Source organism: Euprymna scolopes, chromosome 45 (genome assembly GCF_053919585.1).
Source record: "Euprymna scolopes isolate OS-2025 chromosome 45, ASM5391958v1, whole genome shotgun sequence".
In the NCBI taxonomy this organism is placed as follows: Eukaryota; Metazoa; Mollusca; class Cephalopoda; order Sepiida; family Sepiolidae; genus Euprymna; species Euprymna scolopes.
In genome coordinates this window covers 259,026-285,830 of record NC_136526.1, presented here as the reverse complement: position 1 = coordinate 285,830, position 26,805 = coordinate 259,026, and the positions used below count along the sequence as shown (strand labels likewise).

General features: G+C 33.8%; 2 protein-coding genes across 2 annotated transcripts in view; both read left to right on the top strand.

Annotated features, from left to right (window-relative positions):
- Positions 1-26,805, top strand: part of LOC145269104 (uncharacterized) — a 156,509-nt gene that overhangs the window by 104,151 nt on the left and 25,553 nt on the right. The gene's annotated exons all lie outside the window — the stretch shown is intronic.
- LOC145269101 (uncharacterized) lies at positions 1,503-14,596 on the top strand. The gene is made up of 2 exons (XM_080124690.1): positions 1,503-2,488; positions 9,769-14,596. Exon 2 carries the CDS (start codon positions 10,038-10,040, stop codon positions 11,895-11,897), a length of 1,860 nt encoding a protein of 619 aa, XP_079980816.1. The 5' UTR covers positions 1,503-2,488; positions 9,769-10,037; the 3' UTR covers positions 11,898-14,596.

Genomic DNA, 26,805 nt, shown 5'->3' with positions numbered 1-26,805 from the left:
CATCAGGTGCGTTTGAAAGCCAAATTACAATGCAATATTACGAAAATAAACACATATTTTACTTGTTTGAAATTTATGATTTAAATATATTTCGGAGTCAAATTCTATCCTCAGTATTTTTTGTTTGTTTCTTTTTCTTCTTCTTCTTCTTTCTTGCTATGCCATAAAGTTGGAGAAAGAAAAGTCAGTAGTAAAGATTTGTGCGCTGTCTCTGCTGTTGTATTTTGAAATGCCGTGAACAGTGCGTTGGCTATGGGAGATCAATTTCAGGGGTGTAAGTTCCGTTATAGAAGCGTTGATTTAATTTGAATAAAATAAAATATGAATCAAGTGCACTTGAAAGCCAAATTACAATGCAATATTATGAGAATAAACAAATATTTTACTTGTTAGAAATTTATGATTTAAACATATTTTGGAGTCGAACTCCATCATCAGTATGTTGTTTTGTTTCTTTTTCTTCTTTATTGCCATGTTGTAAAGTTCCTGGCATTTCAAAATAAAACCACTGAGGGACAACACGCGGATCTTTCCTACTGAATTTTCTTTCTCCAACTTTACAACATGGCAAGAAAGAAGAAAAAAAAAGAAAATACTACTGAGGATAGAGTTTTACTCTGAAATATATTTAAATTATAAATTTTAAACAAGTATAATATTTATTTATTTTTGTAATATTGTGTTGTGATTTGGCTTTCAAGTGCACCTGTTGCATATTTTATTTTATTCAATAAATTTTTGTTTGAGCCAAGATATGTGCATCTGAATTTAAAAGTTAAAAATCGCAAGAACTTTCCTGTCAACCTGATATAAGAAGAGTGTGCATGTTTTCATGGTTCCAATATGGAGCATCGATTTATGAGGACGTTCTATGAGAAACTGAGCACTCCTTACAAATATATATATATATATATATATATATATATATATATATATATATTTCTGTAGAAATATATTTTCTTATAATATATATATCAATCCTTACCACTGCATTGTATAGGTTGTTTGTTTTGTTTTTGTTTTTGTTTTGTTTTTTGTTTTTTTATTTGAACATCCCTACAAATATCAGGAAATAATAATTAATTGATTAAGTAATATTTAACGGTGAAACCTTTTTTATATTTAAAAAAAAATAGAGAAAAATTAAAACGAACCCCCCCCCCCGCTCAATTTTTGAAGTGTTTCTATGTTCGGAACTTATGAGCCCTTGCCCTTCAGCCATGGTTTCCTCTTTCTCTCCACTTCCACCAAACTTAAAACATTGCTAACAATTACGTCTCGTTTACCGCCACGTGGCTGAGTGGGTGCTTTTGCTTTACGTTAAATTTGTATAGGAAAGTGATCCTCAACTGAAGTTTTTATTATTTATTAAAATTCCTTAAAGTGCCGTTAAAAAAATTGGGTTAACCTGTACAGATAGGGTCCCGACGTCCCGCATCGTTCTAAGTTCAGGGAAAAATCGTCTGACGTGAGCGGTGTCGAGACGAAAATTATCCCTTCAATAAAGTGCCGAGTTAACTTAAGAAAAAAAAAAAAAAGTTCAAATAATTAGAATTTTTTTTATTTTCACAGTTCAAATAATTAGTATTTTTTACCGCCTTATAAATTCCACAAATAATTAGAATTTTTGGTATACCGAATTTTTTAAAATTCAACAGTTCAAATAATTAGAATTTAAAAATAAATAAATAAATAAACAGTTCAAATAATTAGAATTTAAAAAAAAAAAAAAAAAAAAATCTGTCGTCATGCGTCCTCGGTTGTATTTTCTTTTCGTTACGACACTGACTTTCATCTATCTCCACAATTATTCCAGGGGCTAGGGCCCCTTAATTTTGTTGGGGTTTCTAATAATTTCTTTATGTGAAGGGGCATGGCACCTCCAACAATAATTTTGTTCCTTTTAACTTCTGTTATTTGTCTTTGACAAATGACGCACTGACGCAGATAGGTCCTTTCGTAAGATGTTATTTTCTCGTAAGAAAATTTTCGCCTCATTGTAACAACTCCAAAATTTGCTCATGCTTGTCAAATCCATGCTGAAGGGGTTTTAGGGTTAGGGTAATTTTCTGCCTCGACACCGCTTACGTCAAACGACTTTTCCCCAAACTCAGAACAAGGCGAGACGTCGGGACCCTATCCGTACAGGTTAACCAAAAATTGATTTTGATTTCCTTTTAGGCGGTAAACTACGTTTGGTTTACCAAAAAATTTCCCTTGATTCACAATTTATCTCCCTTGTTTAATCTGTCGGCTTTCTTTGACCAAGCACCCTAATTTTTTAATGTCAAAAAAAAAAAAAAAAAAAAAAAAAAAGCAATCACTTTTAATATGAGTGAAGATAAAAACAGATATTTGTTGTGTTTCGTTGAGAAGACGATTTTTTATCCTGAAGTCAAAATTTGTCGACTTCCACACGTCAGCCATACTTCGTTTTAATGAACACATTTTATAATTTTTTTGTTGAAAGTAGATTGCCAAACAAAAAGTAAGTATGAATTTATTTGATTTTTGGGGTTCTTTTTTACTACAGGGGCGCGGCCAAACCATTGTTTCTATTTCCTTTTGATGTGCCCGGAAGATTCGTCTATTTTTGCTAAGTAAGAAAACTGGTCCATTATTCAATAAATATCGATTTAAAACACATTTGATAGCAGTTCTTGAAGGAGATATTGTTTTTGAAAGAGAACACACCGCCACCATATATTTTTTTTAATTTTGGTCAAAGTGCATTTACCACCCAAAGACGGTCAGTGTGTACTGGTTGTCCAACATGCAAAGAGTATTTATTCCGAAAGCCGTTCTTAACATCGGACGTTCGGGGGGTGTTTATTCCGAAAGCCGTTCTTAATATGGGAGGTTGGGGGGGGGGGTTATTCCGAAAGATATTTTATTTTCAACCTCCCCGTAATCAACTTCTTAAAGGTAAGTCTTCGGGTGCCCCCACTTCCACCATTCCACCAGTGCACTTTCACGAGAAAAAAAAAAAATTTTTCATACTTATTTATTGTTGTTTTAAAAAAGATAAAATCAATTTTTTTAACTGTTCGTTTTCTTCCTAATTGGATAAATTTTGGTAAAATTTTACATTAAGGCCCGCCTCGCCTCACGGTCGTATATAACAAATATATATATATATATATATATATATATATATATATATATATATATATATATAATGTATATTGTAGATTTCTGTGTGCTAAAAACGAATCTGCAAATAATTTCCGTCACAAAAAAAGTTTTCATGAGATGAAGAAATTACTTTTTCGAAAAGTTGGTGATCACTTTTCAATGTAAATTTAACTTAAAATGAGCACCCACTTTCTGGCCACCTGAGAGAGGGGAGGGGCATTTTTTTAGTGTTTATTGGTTAAAACCATTGTTTTTATTCTGAAAACTCCACTTATCTACTACAAAATGTCGTTCTTATAGTGTAGAAGCGCCTGTATTTCTATGCAAACAAAGCACCTTTTACTAAAGTTATATAATCTATAATATAAATCTCATCTTTTGTTTAAATGTATGTATGTTTGTATGCCTGCCTAGAACTTTCGACAGAGGCAATGGATTTTCACGAGATCTGTATTGTTTATAAGCTTGACTCTTTGAATAACAAATATCGAAAAATTGGATAAAAACATTTATTCCTTCACCCTCATTTGGGCACTTTCTATAGGGAGGGGTCGATTGTTTCACTGATATTTTTGAAAGTCATCCCTGCTTTTTGGTTTACTAGCCTTAATTGAAACTTTCAACACTTCCGGTTTGGCAATGGAGGCAACAGCAAAGACGTCAAGTTTCTTTTTTTTCACATTCTTTTTCTCCTTTGCGGTATGGGTTCGAGCCTGCCTGCCTACTACCACTTTTTTTTTTGCTCAACACACACCTTCAAACACCCGGGCAACGCCGGGCATCCAAGCTAGTCATGTATAAGAGAAAACAGATTCATTTATTTTTGCTTTTTTATGAAAATAAATCGATGTAAATATTAATTAAATTTTCTCATTTAAAATATTAAAAGTCACAGAGTGGTGCTATGGGCCTCAAATGATTGGATTTTTATGGACCGTTCTTTTATGGGTCTCTAGAGAGGTCAAATAGGGGTCAAAATTGAAAAAACAATCTTTGTACATTTATCTTAGTTTATTTTTAATCAGTTCATATGCGTGTCACATTGGTACAGTGGTAACGTCACCTGCTTTGAATGCTATAGTTTTGCTTTTGGTTTCGATTCTAGCTGATAGCACTCAAATACTTTTTTTGACTTTATAATAATATGAAATCTAGACAAATTAAAATATCATATTTAAGTATATTTTACGACTGTGCTTACATAGCCCACCCCCTGCTTTTATTAATTAAATTTTTCTCATTTAAAATATTGTGAAAAAGCACTGAATGTCTGCGTTAGTAAAATCAGTATCGTTTGAAAAAACATTAATTTCTCAAAGTAACGATTTTATAATTGTGAAATAATAAAAAGAAATAAAACAATTCGATACAATTTTGTCATAGTCTAAAAAAATAATACCATCAGTTGTCATTAGATGTTTCCTATTTCACTTCTATCTCTTATCATCTTTTAAATAGTTGCAATAAATTCCCATTTTAACATCAAGTTGGCTCTGTTTTATAGTTTCTTGCCATCTCACATATGTAAAGTGCATATCGTTCAATGACTTGGTACCTTGAGATTTCATTCACGTACAATAGTATAATTATTTACTATAATAATTATTAAATACCTACAGAGACTAGTTTTTCATCCTTTCGGGAATCATCAGTGCAGGGGGGTCATGATTAACACCGGTCGATAGATTCAAACGCAGCTACAAAAGCCATCTCTAGCTCCAATAGCAAGGACCTAATCCATTTGCAGTTCAGCCCAGCTTTGCTCGGGCTCTATGTACTGTTCATAACTTTATGTGCAAAGCAAATGTATACATATATATTAAAAAGTTTGACTCATATCCAGGTAACCTAGATCTAAAATTTCAAGTGTTTAGACCCAAAATTGGCGGAGTAGTTTGGTAGAGTCTGCAAAGGTCAACTCTTTCAATTTTGATGTCTTGGCAGCCAAATGTTTGCTCAAAACAGATTAAAAAGCTTACTGCATATCTGAATACCATTTATGTAAAATTTCAAATGTTTGGACCCAAAATTGACTGAATAGTTTGATAGAGACCGCAAAGGTCAAATCTTTTGAACTTTAACCCCTTGACAGCTCAAAATTTCGGCCCAAAACCGATTAAAAAGCTTCCCCTATGTCTTTATGTAAAATTTCAAATGTTTGGACCAAAACTTGGCTGAGAGGTCAAATGTTTTTAAACTTTGAACCCAATTTTGATCCCTTAACATTTATTATTTTGGGCTCAAATCAAGTTAAAAAGTTTGATCCATGTCCAATAAACCTACATCTAAAATTTCAAAATTGGCAGAGGAGTTTGGTAGCGTGTTCAAAGGTCAAATCGCTGAACTTTGACCCCTTGTCAGCCAAATTTCTGGTTGAAAACCGATTAAAAAGATTTTCCCAAATCTCAATACCATTTATGTCAAATCTCGAGTCTGTAGACTGAAAATTGACAAATTTAGTAGGGAAATGTACACACACAGACAGACACACACACAGACAATTTCACTTTTACTGATATATAAATTATTTACTATATTAATTATTAAATACCTACAAATACTAATGTTTCATCCTTTCGGAAATCATAGATTTGAACCCGGCAACAGAATCCATCTCTAGCTTCATTCGGCCACTGTTAACTGTGAGAAATGCTGTTGAAATTTAAACATTTATTTTTAAATGTTTTTTAATGACTGTCAAAGTGATTTAATCATTATATGATGATCTGCGCATAAGAGCTAAATTGACCGACTTTTCATTTGAATTGAAAGTGCTCAACGATAAGAAACAAGTTTCTGAAAGGGGCTGACATAATTATTTACTATAATTATTAAATACCTACAAACACTAGTGTTTCATCCTTTTGGGAATCATCAGTGCAGTGTCACAATTAACACCGGTTGATAGATTCGAACCCGGCAACAAAAACCATCTCTAACTTCATTAGCAAGGACCCAATCCATTTGGCCACCATTCATCGTGAGAAATACTGTTGAAATTTAAACATTAATTTTGAAAATGTTTTTTAACGTCTGTCAGGGTGATCTAATCATTATATGATGATCTGTGCATAAGAGCTAAATTGACTGACTTTTTATTTCAATTGAAAGTGCTCAACGATATATATATATAAAGCTGAACGTCTGTGTGTGTGTCTGGTCACGAATAGGCTCCTATACGGTTGACTATTATAGAAAACTGATCACATATAATGATAGAAGATGTATAGAGACACAGGAATGGGTATGTTTGATCTGGCATAATGATGATTCATTAAAATTGTGGGGTCTGCATATGCACCTGGTCCACAAAGTATGGAAATAAAAAATTTTAAAATTAAAAAAAAAACGTTTACAAGTGTTTTTGATATAGATGTACATAAAATACTTTGATACGTATGTTTTAACTTAAATAGGGATGGTATAATAAAATTGTGGAGTCTGCATTCGTGCCTGGCTTCCATAGAATGGAAATAGGCACAAACTTTAATAAAGACTTTTCATATCTATCTGCGTAAGTATACTTTGATAATTATGTTTCAGTTTGAAGAAATATGGGATAATAAAATTATGGGTGTTCGTTCGCGCCTGACCTCCATAGAATGGAAATATGTCACAAAGTTTAACAAGGTTTTTTAATATAGATCCACAGAATATTGTGATAAGTGTTTCAGTGTGAACAGGTATGGCATAATAAATTATGGGGTTTATCTATTTTATTTTTACTTTCATCATATTTTGCTTTGGTTTTGATACCCCCAAATTCGAAGCTATCTCTTTACAACCCTTCCTTTTCATAACCTATCATACTTTCATAAATCCATTTTCTGTAGGCTGTTTTTGAACCCAGTCAACGACGGGTACTTTTGCTAGTATATATATAGACACACACTTTAGTCCACAACATTACCGCCAACTCTCATTTTAAGGTGTGGGACCTGCTTGCACTCACATGCGATGCATATTGCCACACAAATTTTTTTTGGAAATGCCAACTTAAATGTCTCCTCAGTATCACTATATTCCATGATCATTATTTGATAAATACTGAAAATTTCATTAAAATTGGTTAATTTCCTGATTTTTGGTTAAGTTTTAGGTAAAAGGAGACGGTCAAAATGTTTATACATTTTGAGCATTGACTATTCATATCGCACATACCTAGTATAAACAAAACGCTTTATTAAAGTTATTGTTATGTATAAAAACAGGTTAATTCATTTTTGCTTTTTTATGAAAATAAAACAATGTAGATGTTAATTAAATTTTATCGTTTAAGATATTTTCTAAATTTTATGAAAGAGCACTTAATGTTTGTGTTAATAAAATCAGTATCGGCTCTATGTTACATTGTCTTGTCATCTTGCATATACAAAGTGCTTATTGGTCCATGACTTGGCATCTTGAGACTTCATTCATAAACAAGAATATACGATGTCAAGCAAAATGATCTGACACATTTGTAGGTTTAATAAAAGGCAAATAATGTAAAGAAACAAAGTATTTTATTTTTGAAAAGTACATATAATGCGTCAAAACTTGTGGGAACCTAGCCTCTGCTCAGCTTATTAAGACTTAACAGTTAAGGCAAAAGACCCTCTCGTGTTTTCAATACCCTTTTTTCAGTGATTGCTAGCAGGCGGCTTTAGTTTCTGAACATATTTTTAAAGCAATTAAAAATTAAAATAGTGATTTCTATGTGCAATTGCAACAGCACATTCGGGTGTGTACCATGGTTGTCTATTTGGTTAAAGTTTTAATTTTTTAGAGGGGATATAGCTGCCAATAGTTAGCCAATCTGTTAAGTCAGGTGCTATAAAGGATACATCCTTTTTTAACATGGAGCATAAGGTACATCTAATATGAATGTATAGAAATTGAGTAGTGATACACAGTGTGGTGGAGAGGGATATCTAAGGACTTGTTACTCACTGTTTTAATCTTAACTGGGAGAAACATGTGATTGAAAGACCCTAACAGAGGATAAGTACCGTTCAGGACGGATAGTTAGAAAAAAATCTTGCCATTATTTTCATATAATGTCATTCTGTTTTATTAAGTTTTGGTTGGTTTAGTTTTGTTTTATGACATATCAAGCCTCTTTGGGTTATTTAATACTAAATCCAGTTATTTTAGAAATAGTATTCATGTTGCATCCAATTATTTTGTTGAAGGGGTTTTTATTCTTCAGCTTTTTGTATCTTCAATCTCGAGTTTGAAGTGTTTGGATTGATTGTTTTATTGTGGATTTTATCGTTTTTGTTCTCTGTCCTGCAGAACATGAATGAGTTTTGCAATGTGAGAGGGAAAAGGGTTACAGTATTAATGTTTGGTACATTTTAAGTTAGGAAACCAGTCAGGAAGTGTGGGGGGAGGGGAGAGAATGGGAAAAGGAAAAGGGGAAAAGGTGGGTTTAGGGTTAGGGTTTAGGGAAATAGAAAGACAAAGGGGAAATGGGAAAAGGGGGAAAGGTGGGTTGTTTTGGTTTTTGGTTTTGCAAAAGGAAGTAGAAAAACAAAAAGCATCAAATGTTAAGTGCATTTCGTCTCAGGAAGCCAATATCTTCAGACAGCCCGATCTGGTAGCAACAGCACAGATATTTAAATTTAATACATACACATACATAAATATATACACATACATATAGATATTCAAATTTAATACATACACATACATAAATATATACACATACATATAGATATTTAAATTTAATACATACACATACATAAATATATACACATACATATAGCTATTTAAATTTAATACATACGCATACATAAATATATACACATACATATAGATATTTAAATTTAATACATACACATACATAACTATTTTTATTCTTTTTTTGTTTTATAGTGGATTTTATCGTTTTTATTCCCTGCCCTGCAGAACATGAATGAGTTTTGCAATGGGAGAGGGAAATGGGTTACAGTATTAATGTTTGGTATATTTTAAGTTAGGGAAACCAGTCAGGAAGTGGGGGAGATAGAAAGAGAAAGGGGAAATGAGAAGAAGGAAAAGGTGGGTTGTTGTTTTTGTTTTTGGTTTTGTAGAACATAATTTTGTTAGATGCATTTCATCTCAGAAAGCCAATATCTTCTGACAGCCTGATCTGTTAGCACCAACTTTATTAGGTTTTAAAAATTAAATCAGTCACATGCGATCTGTTATTGCCCACACTGTTGCACTTGTTCACAAAAGTCGTCTATAACTATAACTCAGCAGGTCCTTTCAATGCAGATCCAGTAGCTTTGAAGTTAGTAACTCATAACATATTGTGTTTTGAGCTGGTATGGGATCATGTCTACCAAGATTGAAGTGAAAATGTAACTCTCGTTACGTTGCAATTACAAATTCGTTTGTTTTGATGTTTCCATAATGAAAGTGCGATGCTCACCAGTCCAATTCATGTCAGCAACTGAAAAAGAAACGAAAAACAATGGCATTATAAAGAAACAAAGCAAAATGGCATTATATCGATTTTTCAAAAATAAAAACACTTTTTCTCTTTTAGTTTATTTGCCTTTTATTAACTCTGCAAATGTGTCTGACCCTGTATATATATAATTTTATTTGCAAAAAACATCTATAAAATAAAATTTGAAATTTATCTTTTCTTTATTTTTGCAGAAAATCAAGAAATATTCACAATAAAATAAATGCAAATTGACTAAAGTCAACAGCCAGAAACCTGTGAAATCATATCCTTCTTAACTATACAATTTTTCTGTTTCATCAAATTGAATTTTGCGCTTACACATTGAGAAAATATTTTCCTGTGTATATGGATTTCTTCAGTTCTTGGTCTTATTTTTAATAGGACACTAATTGAAATAATTGGCGTATGCAAAATTTTAGGCCTTCAAAATACTAGAAAAAAACTCCAAATTGCGGAAAAAATGTCAGATACTTCACCTTCAAAAGTTAACTATGAATCAAATATGGAAGAGAAAATGCATTTTTGTAAATTATGTAGCTCTTCTTTTACCACAAAAGAAAATATGTATCAACATATGCGAACACATACTGGAGATAAACAATATTCTTGTGAAGTATGTGGATCTTCTTTTTCACACAAACACAATATGTCTAGACATATGCGAACACATACAGAGAATAAACCATATTCTTGTGAAGTATGTAGCTCTTCTTTTACAGAGACACACCATATGTTGGAACATATGCGAATACATACTGGAGAGAAACCATATTCTTGTGAAGTATGTGGCTCTTCTTTTACGCAAAGACAAAATATGTTGCAACATATGCGAACACACACTGGAGAACACACACTGGACAAATGTGCCAAGTGCTCCATCAAATCTGGGAAGAAGATCGAAACTGAAAATATACAGCTTGATGAATATACCACCATCAAGGACCTAGAAGGGCAGGAAGGATACAAATACCTTGGCATAGAAGAGAATGATACCATCCAGCATGCCAAGATGAGAAACAAAATTGGAAGTGAGTACATACGCCGAGTCAAGAAGATATGCAAAACAGAACTCACAGCCAGAAACAAAATAACTGCCATTAACCAACTAGCCATGCCAGTGGTAACATACAGTTTTGGTATTGTCGACTGGCCACAAAAAGACATAAATAGACTAGACACTAAGACACGTAAAATGCTGACAATGTATAAAGTAATATACAGAAACCAGTGTCTGTCTAGAATGTATCTGCCCAGATGGAAAGGAGGTATGGGGCTCTCGGAGATTGACCATCAACATCGTGCAACTATTGTGAGCACCGGACAATATCTGATGAGCTCTAAAAACCCAACTCTAAAGATGGTACACCAACATCAGGAATCAAGAGCCAGTAGAACAACATCCATCACAAAACTGGCCAAACATTTTGGGGAAGACTGTCTTACAAGTCAGACAGAAACAGAAAAGATACCTGCGACTGAAATAGCCAGAAAAAGTCGCCAGAAATACACTAAAGCTTTCCATGACAAGAAAGTTGAAGAATGGGCCAACCAACAACGGGCCAAGTATTTTCTGGACGAATATAACCAAGACTATATTGATAAGGAAGGGTCTATAAGCTGGCTAAAGGATGGATCGCTCCACTATGACCAGGAGAAGTATATAATAGCTGCCCAAGATCAAGGCTTGATGACCAATGCGTTTAAAAAAATGAGTGGTCTCAGCAAAGACAACAAATGCAGGTTCTGCCACACAGAAGTAGAGAGTGTGAGCCACCTGATTTCTAGCTGTAAGGTTCTGCTAGGGGACGGCTACTATACAATGCGACACAATGAAGTATGCAAATATCTCCACTGGACGATCTGCAATAAGTTAAATATCGAATGCAGTAAGAAGTCATGGGAACATATACCCGAAAGAACAGTCGGAAACAAGTCATATACCATCCACTATGACTATGCAATCCCTACATCCACATACCTAGAAAACGGAGCTATAAAACCCGACATTGTAATATGGGACAAGAAGGAGAAGGGAGCAACCTTGGTGGAAGTTAGTGTCCCGAATGATGCTGGGTTAAACAGAGCTGAGAGGGAAAAGATTACTAAATACCAGGGTCTTATGTATGACATGAAAAGAAACTGGAAGCTTAAGAAGATCTCTATCATTCCAGTAATTATAGGAGCAACCGGACTTATGAAAAAGAATTTTACAAACTATCTTACAAATATACCAGGTAAACCAAGTGCAAAGGAGATTCAAACAATTGCACTTAAAGGGACGGTTAGAATCTTAAAAAGATCTCTCGGTTGGAGTGTCTAAAATAGCAGGTGTATGTTTGGCATCTGGTAGGATGCCCCATCCCTGGCTTAAACAAAATGATAAGAAAAATGAAAAAAGAGAGAAACCATATTCTTGTGAAATATGTGGCTCTTCTTTTTCACGGAAACGTGATATTGTACAGCATATGAGAACACATACTGGAGAGAAACCATATTCTTGTGAGATATGTGGCTCTTCTTTTACAAGGAAGGAAATTCTGTTAAAACATATACAAACACATACTAGAGAGAAACCATATTCTTGTGAAGTATGTGGTTCCTCTTTTTCACAGAAACACTGTATGTCTCGACATATGAAAATACATAAAGGGGATAAACCATATTCTTGTGAAGTATGTGGTTCTTCTTTTACTGAAAAACACCATATGTTAGGACATATGCGAACACATACTGGAAATAAACCATATTTTTGTGAAGTACGTGGCTCTTCTTTTACACAAAGACAAAATATGTTGCAGCACATGCGAACACATACTGGAGATAAACCATATTCTTGCAAAGTGTGTGACTCTTCTTTTTCACAGAAACACAGTATGCTTCGACATATGAGAACACATACAGGGGATAAACCATATTCTTGTGAAGTATGCTGCTCTTCATTTGCAGAGAAACACCATATGTTGGGACATATGCGAACACATACTGGAAATAAACCATATTCTTGTGAAGTGTGTGGCTCTTCCTTTGCAAGGAAACAATGTATGTTTCAACATATGCGCACACACACTGGAGAAAAACCATATTCTTGTGAAGTATGTGGTTTTTCTTTTACAAAGAAACAAAATATGTTGCAACATATGCGAACACACACTGGGGCAAAACCATATTCTTGTGAAATATGTGGCTCTTCTTTTTTCAGGGAAACAACACATGTTAAAACATATGCGAACACATAGCTCAGAAGGTTAAGATAATGAGATACCAAAGTCTTAGATATGACATCAAATTAAACTGGAATTTTAGAAAGATCTCATCATTGTAGTAATTATAGGAGCTCTTAGACCAATGAAAAAGATGTTATAAATCTATCTGGAAAATATACCTGATGAATCAAGTGTAACAGAATTTAAAACAATTGCACTTCAAGGTGCAGTGAAAATCTAGTCTCTTGGTTGGAATTTTAAAAAGATCTCTTGGTTTAAATGTATGTGACGGCAGGTGAATGCCCTTCCTGTGTGAAATCAGTTTTATAAAATATACAAAATAAATCTGTTTTTTAATATTTGGAATAAAAACAATCGTGTTAAAATTTTTCTTTTCTCTAGAAAAAGTTGATTTCGGTATTTTAGTTGAATAATATCACACATGAAACTAAATTACCTGGCAAAAATATCTGATGAATCAAATATAAGAAAGATTCAGACAATTGTACCTAAAGGGAAATTAAATATCTAAGAAAGATCTCTTAGTTGGAATGCATGTGATAGCAGGTGTGAATGTGTGCCATCTATGTATGTATGGTTTCTTTCCAGTATGCCTTATCCTTAACTTGAAACAAATCATAAGAAAATTGGAAAAAAAGAAACCATATTATTGTGAAATATGTGGCTCTAGTATAAGGAAAGAAAGAACTTGAGTGAAACATTGTGAACATATCTGATGAGCTCTTAAAATCGAAACTTCAAAATGGTACACCAACATCACAAAAACAGCCATCATGAAACTAGCCCATGAACAGGACTGTCTTACAAATGAAATGGAATCGGAAAACAAGTCTAATATGGAAATAGCCCAAAAGAGTCATCCAAAAATTAAAGCGAGATACAAACAGTTGCACTTAGAGGGACAGTAAGAATCTAAAAAAGATCTTTTGGTTGGAATTGTATGCAATAGCAGGTGTGAATGTCTGGCATTCGGTACTATTGATCTAATATAAATCATCAATAAATTGCAATTATCCAGTCATATTCTTAATGTTATATGTTTCTTTCTTGTGAGGAAATTTTTTTTATCTATTTCATTCTATAATATGAAAGAATTGCAAGAATATGTGTTGGCACATGTTTTCGTATCAAAGTTTCATGTATTATATGAAAAAAAACTGGAATCTTGGGGGATATCAATCATACCAGTTATTATAGGTGCCACGGGGCTTATGAAGAAGAACCTGAAGTCCTACCTAACTAATATTCCTGGTGAACCAAGTGCAACAAAAATCCAGACAATTGCACTTAAGGGAACAGCGAGGATACTAAAAAGAGCTCTCGGTTGGTTTCAATAAAAAGCAGGGCAATGTTGGCAGCTGCTTTGGCTGCCCCATACCCAACGTTACAATCTTCAAAGAAAGAAAATGAAAGAAAAATGAAAAAGAATGTTATAAAGCCACTTGGCAAATATACCTGATGATTTAAGTGTAAGAGAAATTCAAACAATTGCACTTAAACGGTACACCAACATCGCGCTTAGAGGGACATCATGAAACTAGGCAAACATTTGTACTAGATTGACTTACAAATGAAATGGAATCAGAAAACAAGTCTGCTCTGTAAATAGCCCAAAGGAATCATCAAAAAGTATAAATGATGAATCAAATGTAAGAGAGATACAAACACTTGCACTGAAAGGGACAGTGAGAATCTAAAGACGATTTCTTGGTTGGAATGTATGCAATAGCAGGTGAATGTCTGGCATTCAGTACTATTGATATAATATAAATCGTTAATAAATCACAATTATTCAGTCATATTCTTAATGTTATGTTTCTTTCTTATCAGGAACTTATTGTTATATATTTCATTGCATAATATAAAAGAATTGCAAGAAAACATAAAGCCTTAAATTTAAACTGATACAATAAAAATGAGGAGGCACAAGTAGACCGACATAGTCACCTGAGGTCAAGTGAGGCTATTCAGTGTTATGCTATGCTCTAATTTCTTCATTAAGCTAGCCTACTCTGTTCGTGTAAACTTGCGTGCAAGGTCAAATGATATGAATGACAACCAAATCTCAAAAAGATCATTCTGACGAAATTGTTTATAAAAACATCTTTTATTTCTTGTCAACTGTGCTCGCTATGGAAGGAGAGACAGAGGGAGAGATGTGGGGTATCAGAAGGCTCTTTGACGACTAAATGAAAACTTGGTCAGCGTCCTTTCGCTTTGTTCCTCTCTCATCTTTTTTTTAACCTGATTTCATTTTTTTATGTTGACAAAATCCTCCTCCAAAAATGTTTCAAGGTCAAATTCCAAATTGGGTGTTTACATTTTCGGATCTTGGTCAGTTAAAGAATGCTGAATTCAAGGTTCTTACATTCCTCTTTCCATATGTTTTGATTTCTGAATGACTGCTTTTTTTTTCTGGTATTTCCAACAGTCCATGCATGTGTGTATCACCAGCGATAATTCCAGCATTACCAAACAGTAGGAAATCAAACCATATAATTTTGAAAAACATCATTTGGTAAACCAATGAAAATAGAGGATCATTTTTGCTATGCACGCGATTTTCTCCACGTAATAGAAAAGTGAAATGGCACCAAATTCAGCAGCTTAATTAAGTTCACAGGCGAGTCGTACAGAAAACTGAAGAAATATAAAATCAATGTTTTATATGAACAAGCCAAGCATGTAGGGCCCCTCTCTATGTATGAAAAATTTACTTTCACCATGACTAATGTGTGTGCAAAATGTCAACAAAATCCATGGCGTGATTATTGCGAAAAGTGCAAACAAATGAACAGACAAACAGGAGTGAATTACTAGGTCCAATTCCTCATTTGTCAGGGGACCAAAAAGCAAAATTATTTTATACAAAATATTTACTCCAAATAATTTTTGAAAAGAACATTAAGTGGATTTATTTTCTATATTTTATAAAACTGACTTCATGGGTAAAAGGAAAGTTCACATGACAATTATGGACCAGTTGTAAATTTTCAGTGTTGAATGATAAAAGTGTCACACTAAAGAAAAACCACTATAGCTTTATTTTTAAAATTTTATCCAAAAAAATCAATTCCGGTAACTTGATTATGTAGTAGGGCTGACATCTATTCAATGTAGCTGCCTTCAGTTCTGATTTTTCCAATTCCGATCCTGATTAATCGCCCCAACACTAGTTATTTCCTTCTGACTGCTAGATTTTATTGAATGTATAGACATGCAGATGATTAAATGTAATGTGAACAAACAACTCGTTACTCAACTCTTTATTATCCACTGTTAGACATGATCCCAAATACAGGATGAAACGATAAAGTTGTCGCCCTAGAGAAAAAATACTATAGTCTATTTAAAAGATTTTATTGAAAAAATCAATTAAGGCAACTTTATTATGTAGTAGAGCTGAGATCTCTTTAATGTAGCTGTCTTCAGCCTCAATCACTGCCACGATATGGGTCCAGAACTGAAAGCATGCCTTTTTCACAAGCGCTGTCAGGAGCTTGGTGGATAGTGGCGATCAGGCTAGCTTTGATGTTAGGGAGGTCATGTTGGTGATCTCGACATATGACAAAACAAAGTAGTCCAGCAGGTTCAGGTCGGGGAAGGAGGGGTTGGCCACTGAGATAAGGGTACAAAGTCGTAACACTCTCCCGAATCCTGCTGCCACACCCAGGGTTTGTCAGCAACTACCTGATTGCACCAGGGCATCACCACATCCTTTAGCACATCCAGGTACACTTTGGTGTTGACTTTCAAACCGAATTCGAAGATGTGCGGTGGCATGATGTGGTCCTCACTTGAAACCACATCAAAGACCATAACCGTGGCTGAAAACTTTGTTTTCATCAGCCTAGGCCCACCCCTGTAATCGTGGCAATCCAGCAACGCATTCTGGCAATGGTCCTGTTGTCATAACTTGGATTGGTAGAGAGTATGAGTTGTACAATGGCACATCTCTGATTTCGCTCATTGAACATTGTGTCACTTTCAGACATAATAGAAGGATCCTATCGCTTTTGGGATTTGTACAGAACTGGCCAACTAGTAGATGGTCTGCTACAAAAAAGAAATCCGGTTTTCATCAAATGGAATCATGTTGTCTTTTCTAGGGATACAATTTTATCGTTCCACCTTGTATAAATAAATCTATATGGCTCGATTGTAACACAAAGATATTGGTATCACATAATGACTTGAACACTTTGCTTTTGCCAAGTGTACCATATTCTCTTAAAGATAGTCTTTCTTCTTTTATAGAAGAATTTTTACAGGGGAATATCAAATTCCGTCTGTTTGTTTTCAATATCATGTTTCCCTTTTACAATTTGTGTCTGTATGTTCGCGCCACACGCAAACCTGATAGAGCAGTTGTAATAGTTCCTATAGGTGGACTAATTAAAAAAAAAATGATAATGTTGTTGATCAAATTCCGTCTGTTTGTTTACACTATCATGTCAACTGATATTTGGACTTCAATTGATTTTAAAAATAGATTTTCTTCTCTTTAATGACTTTATATCTCTACCTCTACTATATGAATTTCACTGTCTGTATGTTCCTTCCTCATAATTTCCAAAACGGCTGAACCCATTTTTTAAAATTTAACAAAAAGGTAATTTATATGTCTGGCAGTGTTCTTAGATAGGTTTTGTACAGAAATTCATCCAATAAGTATCAACAATCGAAAAAATCCGATTTTAAAAATAGTCTTTCTTCTCTTATAGATAAAAAAATAATTTTTATAGGGGAATATTTTACATTACACCGGTGTAACCTTGGTTGGTGTAACATAAAATATTCCCCTGTAAAAATTTTCATTTTTATCTATAAGAGAAGTAAGACTATTTTTAAAAGCGTCCAGCACAAATATTAGTAGACGTGGTATTGTAAGCAAACGCAAACAGAATTTTATGAACGACATTATTATTATTATCATTATTATTATTATTATTATCATTATCATTATTATTATTATTATTAAAAATTTGTGGTTTTTTTTTTTGCTAATTAGTCCAATGTTATCTATTTATTATTATTTTATTTTGTTTTATGATTTTTATTATTTTTATGCTAATTAACTAGTCTTATGATTTTTATTATTTTTATTATTTTTATGATTTTTATTATTTTTATGATTTTTATTATTTTTATGATTTTTATTATTTTTATTATTTTTATGATTTTTATTATTTTTATGCTAATTAACTAGTCTTATGATTTTTATTATTTTTATTATTTTTATGATTTTTATTATTTTTATGATTTTTATTATTTTTATGATTTTTATTATTTTTATGATTTTTATTATTTTTATGCTAATTAACTAGTCTCGCAGGAAATTAAATCCGTAAAATGCATTCACAGATATATCTAGAAAAATTATTACACATATATATATTTATTTATTTATTTATTTATTTATTTATAAATATAGATTTATATAAAACTTGTTTTTTCTTGCTTTCGCAACACCACAACATTCCATTCCTTGTACTGTGATAGCCTTCTAACACGTATATATATATATTATGGCAGCCCCTTTAAGAAATTCATTTCTTATCGTTGAGCAATTTCAGTTGAATTAAAGTCGGTCAATTTAGCTCTTATGCATAGATCATCGTATAACGATTAGATCACTGTCTGACTGACGTAATGAACATTTAAATTAAATTGTTTAAAATTCAACGCTATTTCACGCGGTTAATGGTAGCCGAATGGATACGGTCTCCGCTAATCGAGCCAGAGATGTCTCGTGTTGCGGGGTTCGAATCGTTCGGCTGGTGTTAATCGTGACACCCTGCACTGAAGAATCCCGAAAGGATGAAACACTAGTGTCTGTAGGTATTTAATTATTATAGTAGAAAAAATAATTATGGCAGCCCCTTTAAGAAATTCATTTATTATCGTTGAGCACTTTCAGTTGAATTAAAGTCGGTCAATTTAGCTCTTATGCATAGATCATCGTATAACGATTAGATCACTGTCTGACTGACGTAATGAACATTTAAATTAAATTGTTTAAAATTCAATGCTATTTCACGCGGTTAATGGTAGCCGAATGGATACGGTCTCCGCTAATCGAGCCAGAGATGTCTCGTGTTGCGGGGTTCGAATCGTTCGGCTGGTGTTAATCGTGACACCCTACACTGAAGAATCCCGAAAGGATGAAACACTAGTGTCTGTAGGTATTTAATTATTATGGTAGAAAAAATAATTATATATATATACATATATATATATATGTATATATATATGTATGTATGTATTTGTTCTCTGTTTTGGGAAAAGAATTTCATCAAAGTGCTCGATTACAAAGGAAAAATTTCAATATAAGAGCTTAATATTTATTTGTTTAAAACTGTACAGAAGATCAGAAAAACATTGGTACCGTCGGTTTCGAAACAGCGGAGCCTAACTTTTGCAAATTTCACACAAATGTAATTTATATGTCTGGTAGTGTTCTTAGATATGTTTTGTACAGAAATTCATCCAATAAGTATCAAAAATCGAAAAATTCCGATTATAAAAATAGTTTTTCTTTTCTTATAGATAAAAAACAATTTTTACAGGAGAATATTTTAGATTACACCGGCCAAGGGAAATAATTGGTGTAACGTAAATTCGATCCTGTGTAAATTACATTAAGGGGATCATGTCATCTTTTCTAGGGAGGCAATATTATCGCTTCACTTTGTATAAATAAATCTTTATTTTTTTTGGATGATTGATAAGTTGTAACATTTCAACTACAATTCTCATAGGAGATAAATTCATTGAACATGTCTGGTAAAAATATTAAGTCCCTTTCACTAAAAAAATACAATGCGTTTTATGTCTGATTGGCTAGAATGCACTTTGATTTTAGTTGGTTTATAGAGTGGAAAACTATTTCTTAATCTCGGAGTAATAGTTCAGCTTTGACAGTGGGTTTATCCCTGTTAACAAATAAAACTTTGGGGAAGTAAGTATTTCTTTCTTGCTATCAAGCAACCTTTAAGCAATGATTTATACAACTGCTATCATTGTGGAATCTATATAGACATGTTGTAAAACAACTACTAAGCCTAGCTTACATGCAGCGCACACGCGGACACAATGCACAACACCTTCAAGTTTGAGACATACAGTTATCACCCCTTATTTCTAGCTGTTGTATGTTTCAGCTGATAAGTGGCGATATCAACTTCCTTTCTCTCTCTCTCTCTCTCTCTCTCTCTCTCTCTCTCTCTCTTACATCTAGGACGCCAAGACTTTCCTCCTGACTTTCTTGTTAAACATGTGTGGAGACAATGCACAACATTTTGAGTTGAGAGATATACGATTATCGCTCTTATCTGCAGCAGAGCATGTTTCAACCTCCAGGTGTCGACATCAACTTCTATCGCTCTATTTCTTCCTTTTTTTGTCTTTCACTTTTTCTTATGACATCATGCAAGAATGGACAGGCACTCACACACTCCGAGTTAGTAACACACACACACACACACACACACACACACACACACACTGACTCGATTATGGAACAACCCATGCATATTGAATAGCTTTACACACACACACACACACACACACAGACACACACGGCCTTATTATCTCTATTTAAAAAATGTATAAATATTCTTTACTTGTTTTAAAGTCTGTGGTTGCAAACAAATAAACCTGCTATCAATTCTCATTAATTTTTGTCATTTGCACATGCCATGGTATCACAACACATGTCTTGTACTTGTAATAAATTCACACAGTTTATAAGTTCCACATTTAGTGAGCGTTGTTTCTTTATTTGTTATTCATCTATAAATTTCACCTTTTTCGACGCGAGAGACAACGTTCAACCACTCCACTACACATTGATTACTCGAATCTGACTTTAATGAGTGTAGCAGATGAAAATTGCCAGAAATACAAGGCTGGAGATTTTGAAATCCACTTTCTTTTTGGCTTGTCCAATCAGAAACCAGCTCTGTCATGTGAGCGAATGTATAAAACGCCAAACCAGCAACACATTCTCCCTCTTTCTTCTTGGCTTTTGCTGACAACACACCTCTCTGTTGGAACGTGACCTCGCCCAGGCATAGCTATCTTTAAATATGGTTTTCCATGTGTGGTACACACACATACTCTCTTTTTACCACGGGACTCTCTAATCCTTTGCCTCCGTCCATACATGGATACACGCTTCGATTACCGACTCCAACGCACATATCCACTGAACATTTTTCTCTTTCTTTCTCATAGTAATGTGTAGTGGATAAACCCACTGTCAAAGCTGAACTATTACTCCGAGATTAAGAAATAGTTTTCCACTCTCATTAAACTTTTCCTGTCTCATCTACGTCTCCACATGAGAAACTCTTTCCACGACTACTATAGATACAAGTGCACTTGAATACTGTTCTTCTTCAACAAGTATGTATAATCTTTAATCTACCTTTCCACATGACAACACTTTCAACTACTAACCCGTTTCTCTCTTATTTTCTTACTAATAATGTTGCTTTTTTACATGGTAGAATGACAATTCTTTTCATTAATGTTTATTGCAGACTATTATCCTCATCTAAAAAAAAAAGATGAGTATAATAATGAATTCCAATTAAATAATATATAAATTCTTTTCATGTTTTTATTTTTTAATAAAAAATCGTAGAAATCATTGTCCTGATTGTGATCTAAGCGCGGCACTCAAAGTTACAGCAGAACTTAACAATCATTGGTAAGAACGGAAATACTCGTAAAGCAGGGAGAGATAAATCAGTTTGTCATTTAAACAAGTAATAATGAATAGCGGATCAACAAAATATGACTACTATAGATACATGGGCGCTTGGACACTATTATCCTTCAACAAGTCTGTTTAATATTTAATCTACGTTTCCACATCAGAAACTGTTTCCACAACTACTATAGATACAAGCATGAATGAAAACTGTTCTCCTTCAACAAGTCTGTCTAATATTTAATCTACGTTTCCACAAAGGAATTCTTTCAGTGATTAACCTTTGATAGGGTATGGCATAAAGGTTTACTTCATAAGATCTCTAGCTATGGTATTGCTGGAAATGTCTTCTCAATTATTAAATCATTTCTTTCTTATAGGTTCATAAGAGTAGTAGTTGAGGGGCAAAAATCAGAAGCTCACAGTATTAATGCCGGTGTCCCTCAGGGGTCCATCCTGGGCCCAACTCTTTTCCTGATCTACATTAATGATCTTCCAAATCACATCCTTACATCATTTGTAGACATCTATGCTGACGACACTACCATTTATGGTAGCACATCTAAGACAGTAAACGACCAAGTTCTCTCCAATTCTCTCTCCTCTGATCTTGAGCACGTAGTACAATGGGGTAAAGAATGGCTGGTTACTTTTAATGCATCTAAAACCAAGCTTCTCTCTTTACATCATCAACATTCTGATCCACATCTGACATCAATTGAAATGAATGGCTCTCGTCTTCAGGAGGCCTCAAGTTTTGACAAACTTCTTGGCTTGACCATTACTCCTGATCTTAAATGGAACACGTACATCAAATCTGTTGCCAAGGCCGCTGGAAAAATGGTCGGATCTTTCTATCGATCCGGTAGATATCTCACTGCTGATGCTATTCTCTATCTATACAAGAGCCAGGTACGTCCAAGGATGGAATACTGTTGCCACATCTGGGCAGGAGCTGCTAGAAAGGACTTGGCTTGCCTTGATAGAGTTCAAAATAGATTTCGTAGCCTCGTAGGAGATGTCCTTTTCTCTTCCTTGCAACCTTTATCTCACAGAAGAGATGTTGTGAGTTTGTCTCTGATGTATCGTTATTTTCATGGAAAGTGTTCGAATGAGCTTCAATCTATGGTCCCCCCTCGCCAAACTTTCACAAGAAACACTCGTCTAGCTGTAAACACTATCAATAATTCCCCCCACTCTTTATCTGTGCCTAAACCTAAACGTAGATTCCATGAACAAAGCTTTTTTCTTAGAACTGCACGCCTGTGGAATTGTCTTCCGTTTTCCTGCTTTCCGGCTTACTACAATATGGTTGTCTTCAAGTCTAACGTAAATAAGTTCTTGATGAGCCGTTCCATATAAGTTATCAAATTTAACAAATTTTCATTACTCATGATTACTATAATGTCCAATTTCTACTGTACACTCTTTAACCCTTATCCTCGAGTGGCCTCTTGGCCTTGATAATGTGGTGATGCCTATGTAAAAAAAAAAAACCCTTTTTCTATATATCCCGCTTCTTTCCTATATTCTTACTAACGAAGATAACCAATAAAGTTGCTTTTAAATGTTACAATGACAATTCTTTTCATGCCTTTATTCTATACCTTTGATAAAAATTTACCCAAAGAGACTTTTTCAACTCGGCATAGTGGAGGAGGGTCTTTAATGATCTGGGGTGCTTTCACGTCAGCTGGGACCCTAAAGTTGCAAGTAGTGAAAGGCTGGCAAACATCATTGAAGTACATATCAATGCTTGAAAATACTTCTATCAGGACTGAAGGTCCACGTCTGTGTGGAAGAAATTGGATTTTCCAACAAGAATGTGCTGCGATACATACTTCTCAACAAGCACGAGAATACTTTTCTTCAAATGATATAGAATTGTTTGATCATCCAGCATGTTCTGCAGACCTCAATCCCATTGAAAATCTTTGGGGATGGATGGTAAAAGAAGTGTTCAAGGATGGAACCCAGTATGATTCGATAAAGGAACTTTCTGATTCAGTTTTCAGTACATGGGATAAAATTCCTTCGCAACTGATAAAAAACTTAGTCGCAAGCATGCCGAAGAGAATTTTTGAAGTAATTCGTAATAATGGAGGCTATACTAAATACTGAGACCCTTTTTAGTAATTTATAATTGCCTTTTGTTAGATAAATTATCAGTGGTCTTATCATTTTGACAAGGTGAAAATGTTTGTTTTTAAAAAAATAATTATTAGATCAGGTTAAGGTTTTGAATGAAGCAGATTTCAATTTTTTCCATCATATTTTCCCTTTTGGCAATGGTTTCAACCATTTGTTTGATTAAAAATTTGATGATATGCATAAACGCTTACTTTCTTAAGTGGTCTTATGATTTTGACCAGGACTGTGTACACAAATATTATAGTTGGGGCCCGTTTTTTACGGGTCACCCTGTATGTATATATATATATATATATATATATATATATATATATATACACACACATATACAGGGTGCCCGTAAAAAACGGGCCCCAACTATAATTAGGCCCCGTTTCTTAGTGTTTTGTCTAAATGAAATGAAACTTTGGTCATAACTAGTTTATTATATTCAAAACATCACATCAAAACACGAGGGTATTTGGCCTTTTTTTTTCTCTGTTGACTGTAAAATGCTAAGAAAAAAATTCAATGTCCTCTGTTTTTTTTTTGGGGGGGGGGTCATCCTTCGGCATTTGGACGGTGTCAAAACATTGTTACTTCACTAACTGCACAGCAGCATAATGATGAGAAGCCTTGACTGTTATTTGAGCGGTCGGGTTTCGATCCTGGCTTGAGGTAGTTGCTTGTTTAACCGCACTTACTGTATGTGGATGATTACAATGCTCCCTATCTTGGGTTGAGCATATTGGGAAGTGATATACAAACTGACATTAGCATATTAAGCGATACTCTTTGTGTAAACAAACCTAGCTTAGGCATTTGGACGATGTCAAAACATTGTTAATTCACTACCTGCACAGCAGCAGCTATATAACGTAATGGTGAGAAGCCTTCACTGTCGTTTGAGCGGCCAGGTTTCAATCCTGGCTTGAAGTAGTTTCCGGTCTAACTGCACTGATGAATTGTGATACAGTGAAACAGTACTGCATGTGGACCTGGCTTGAGGTAGTTGCTGGCCTAACTGCACTGATGAGCTGTGAATCAGAAGAACAGTACTGTATGTGGATGACTATATATATATATATATATATATATATATATATATATATATATATATATAACTTTCTTGGATTTACATTTTTGGATTTTACCGTCATTGGATACTTTACCTTACACCAGACTATCCATTCACGTGTAATCACCTTTTTTCTTCACCCTATTCCCTATGCTTCACTTTTTGTTATCAAGTAAGATCTTTGACTTACTTGCAGTTTCATCAAATACTTTTGCATGCAAAATCCGATCCCGCATTTTGCTAATTCCTACCCTCTGATAAGAAGGAAAGTATTTCTTCGAAACTGCGGATTAAGGACTATCCACTTATTTAGTGTTTCCTTTTCAAATTAAATATGTTTTTAACTCTTTTTTTCAAAGTGTTTTTAACATGTTTTATTAACTATTTCCTCTTATATATATATACTATCCTGGGTCGGTCCTGGATATGACCTTAAACTAGTGGGCTTTCGGGAGTGTGAAGCCACCCTTTAATTACCATTGCTCCCAGGTTCACTCTGACCCGGAGTGGTAGTACCTGATAGGCTCCCAACTATGGGTTAAATAGAAACCGACTTGAAAAAAAAATATTCTATTAAAAAAAATTTTCTTCAAAATAACAGGATTCGACATTAAATAACCTGAAAAGTGTTGATATGCCATAAAACAAAAAACAATCAATCAACCAACCAACTATTCTGAATCAAAATAAAATTTTACATACTACTACAGTTTATCACCGAAAATGGGGACGCCAGTTTTTTCGGGCACCTGTCGCCTTTAGAATCAGAGAGAGAAATCAGTATTTTAAACTATGACCGAAGCATGAAATAAATAACAAAAAAAAAAAAAATAAACAAGATAATGTTCACTTCCGGAAAGAACTAATTACTACATGCCCCAGTGTAGTATAAACACTCCAAACATCCCCATGTTATGAACGGCCTTTGGCATAAACACCCCCTCTCCCAACCGTTCTTAACATGGGGAGATTGGAGGTGTTTATACTATGCTGGGCTAGATATATCAGAAGCAGACATTAAAAATGATGATAAGAACTTTAATAATTCAACTTACTATCTTTCGAAGCTTATAACTATTTGAAAAATGTAATTCAAACCCTAATTTTTTTTTCAATTAAAGGAGCAAAAAGCAAATTAAAAAAAGAAATAACAGGTTTAATAGCAAATTATGCAATATTTGTTTTTAAATCGGTTTTCTTTAAAAAAGATTTAAAGAAAATCAACGTATTTTGACTTGCTTCGAGAAATATATGTATATATAAATGCCAAAAAATCACTAACCTATAAAAAATACTATTAAATGGGTAGTTCCATTCTTCATTGTTAAGAATTTCTGCATATTTATATTTTAAATTCCATGTATTTTTTAAGTAAAAGGATTATTTAAAGCAAGGGTCGTAGAAAATCGCATTTTTGTAATGCATTTTGCACCATAAGCTTAAAGCGCTGCTGCTGCTAATTTGCAATTTATCAAATATGGATTCGTCAAAAGTGTTATATTTTGTTTCATTAAAAGAGAGAGTCTTAGAGAGAGTTGCTTAGAAAGAGAGTCTTATTACAAGTGATGCTGTTGAAGAAGGAGAAGAGAGATGTTGTTGTAAGAGACTTAGAGAGATTGTTCGTTCCGTGTTCGTGTTATGAGAGATTGTTTATGTTATTACGATTCCTATATTTTAAATGTTCATTCCTTAGACGTGTAGAAGAAGAAAGCTCTTAGAATGATGAGATAGTGTTTACTGTTCAGACATTGTGTTGACATGAGATGTCGAGACGTGTATGTAATGGCATTTTATAACACAGATATATAATACAATTTTCACTTTACCTTTTTGTAAGAATCACAAACACAAAGATGAGCTTTATCACAAAACACATGATGAATTTATTTCTTCACAACCGGCCGTGATTTTCTCACCAAGAATTCAAAGCTTCACATTTTAGTTTCAAAGTGATCGTCTCGCTTCCTAGACATTCGAATTCCCAGACCCTCTCTGAGTTTCTCCCAGTTTTCTGTTTTCTTTTAACTCTATTCTGTGACGTCATACACATGTTAAAAAATGTGTCTTCTTTCACGTG

Bases quoted from the DNA above. Each gene is read 5' to 3' on its own strand.
- LOC145269101 (XM_080124690.1), top strand. From the start codon at position 10,038: ATGTCAGATACTTCACCTTCAAAAGTTAACTATGAATCAAATATGGAA.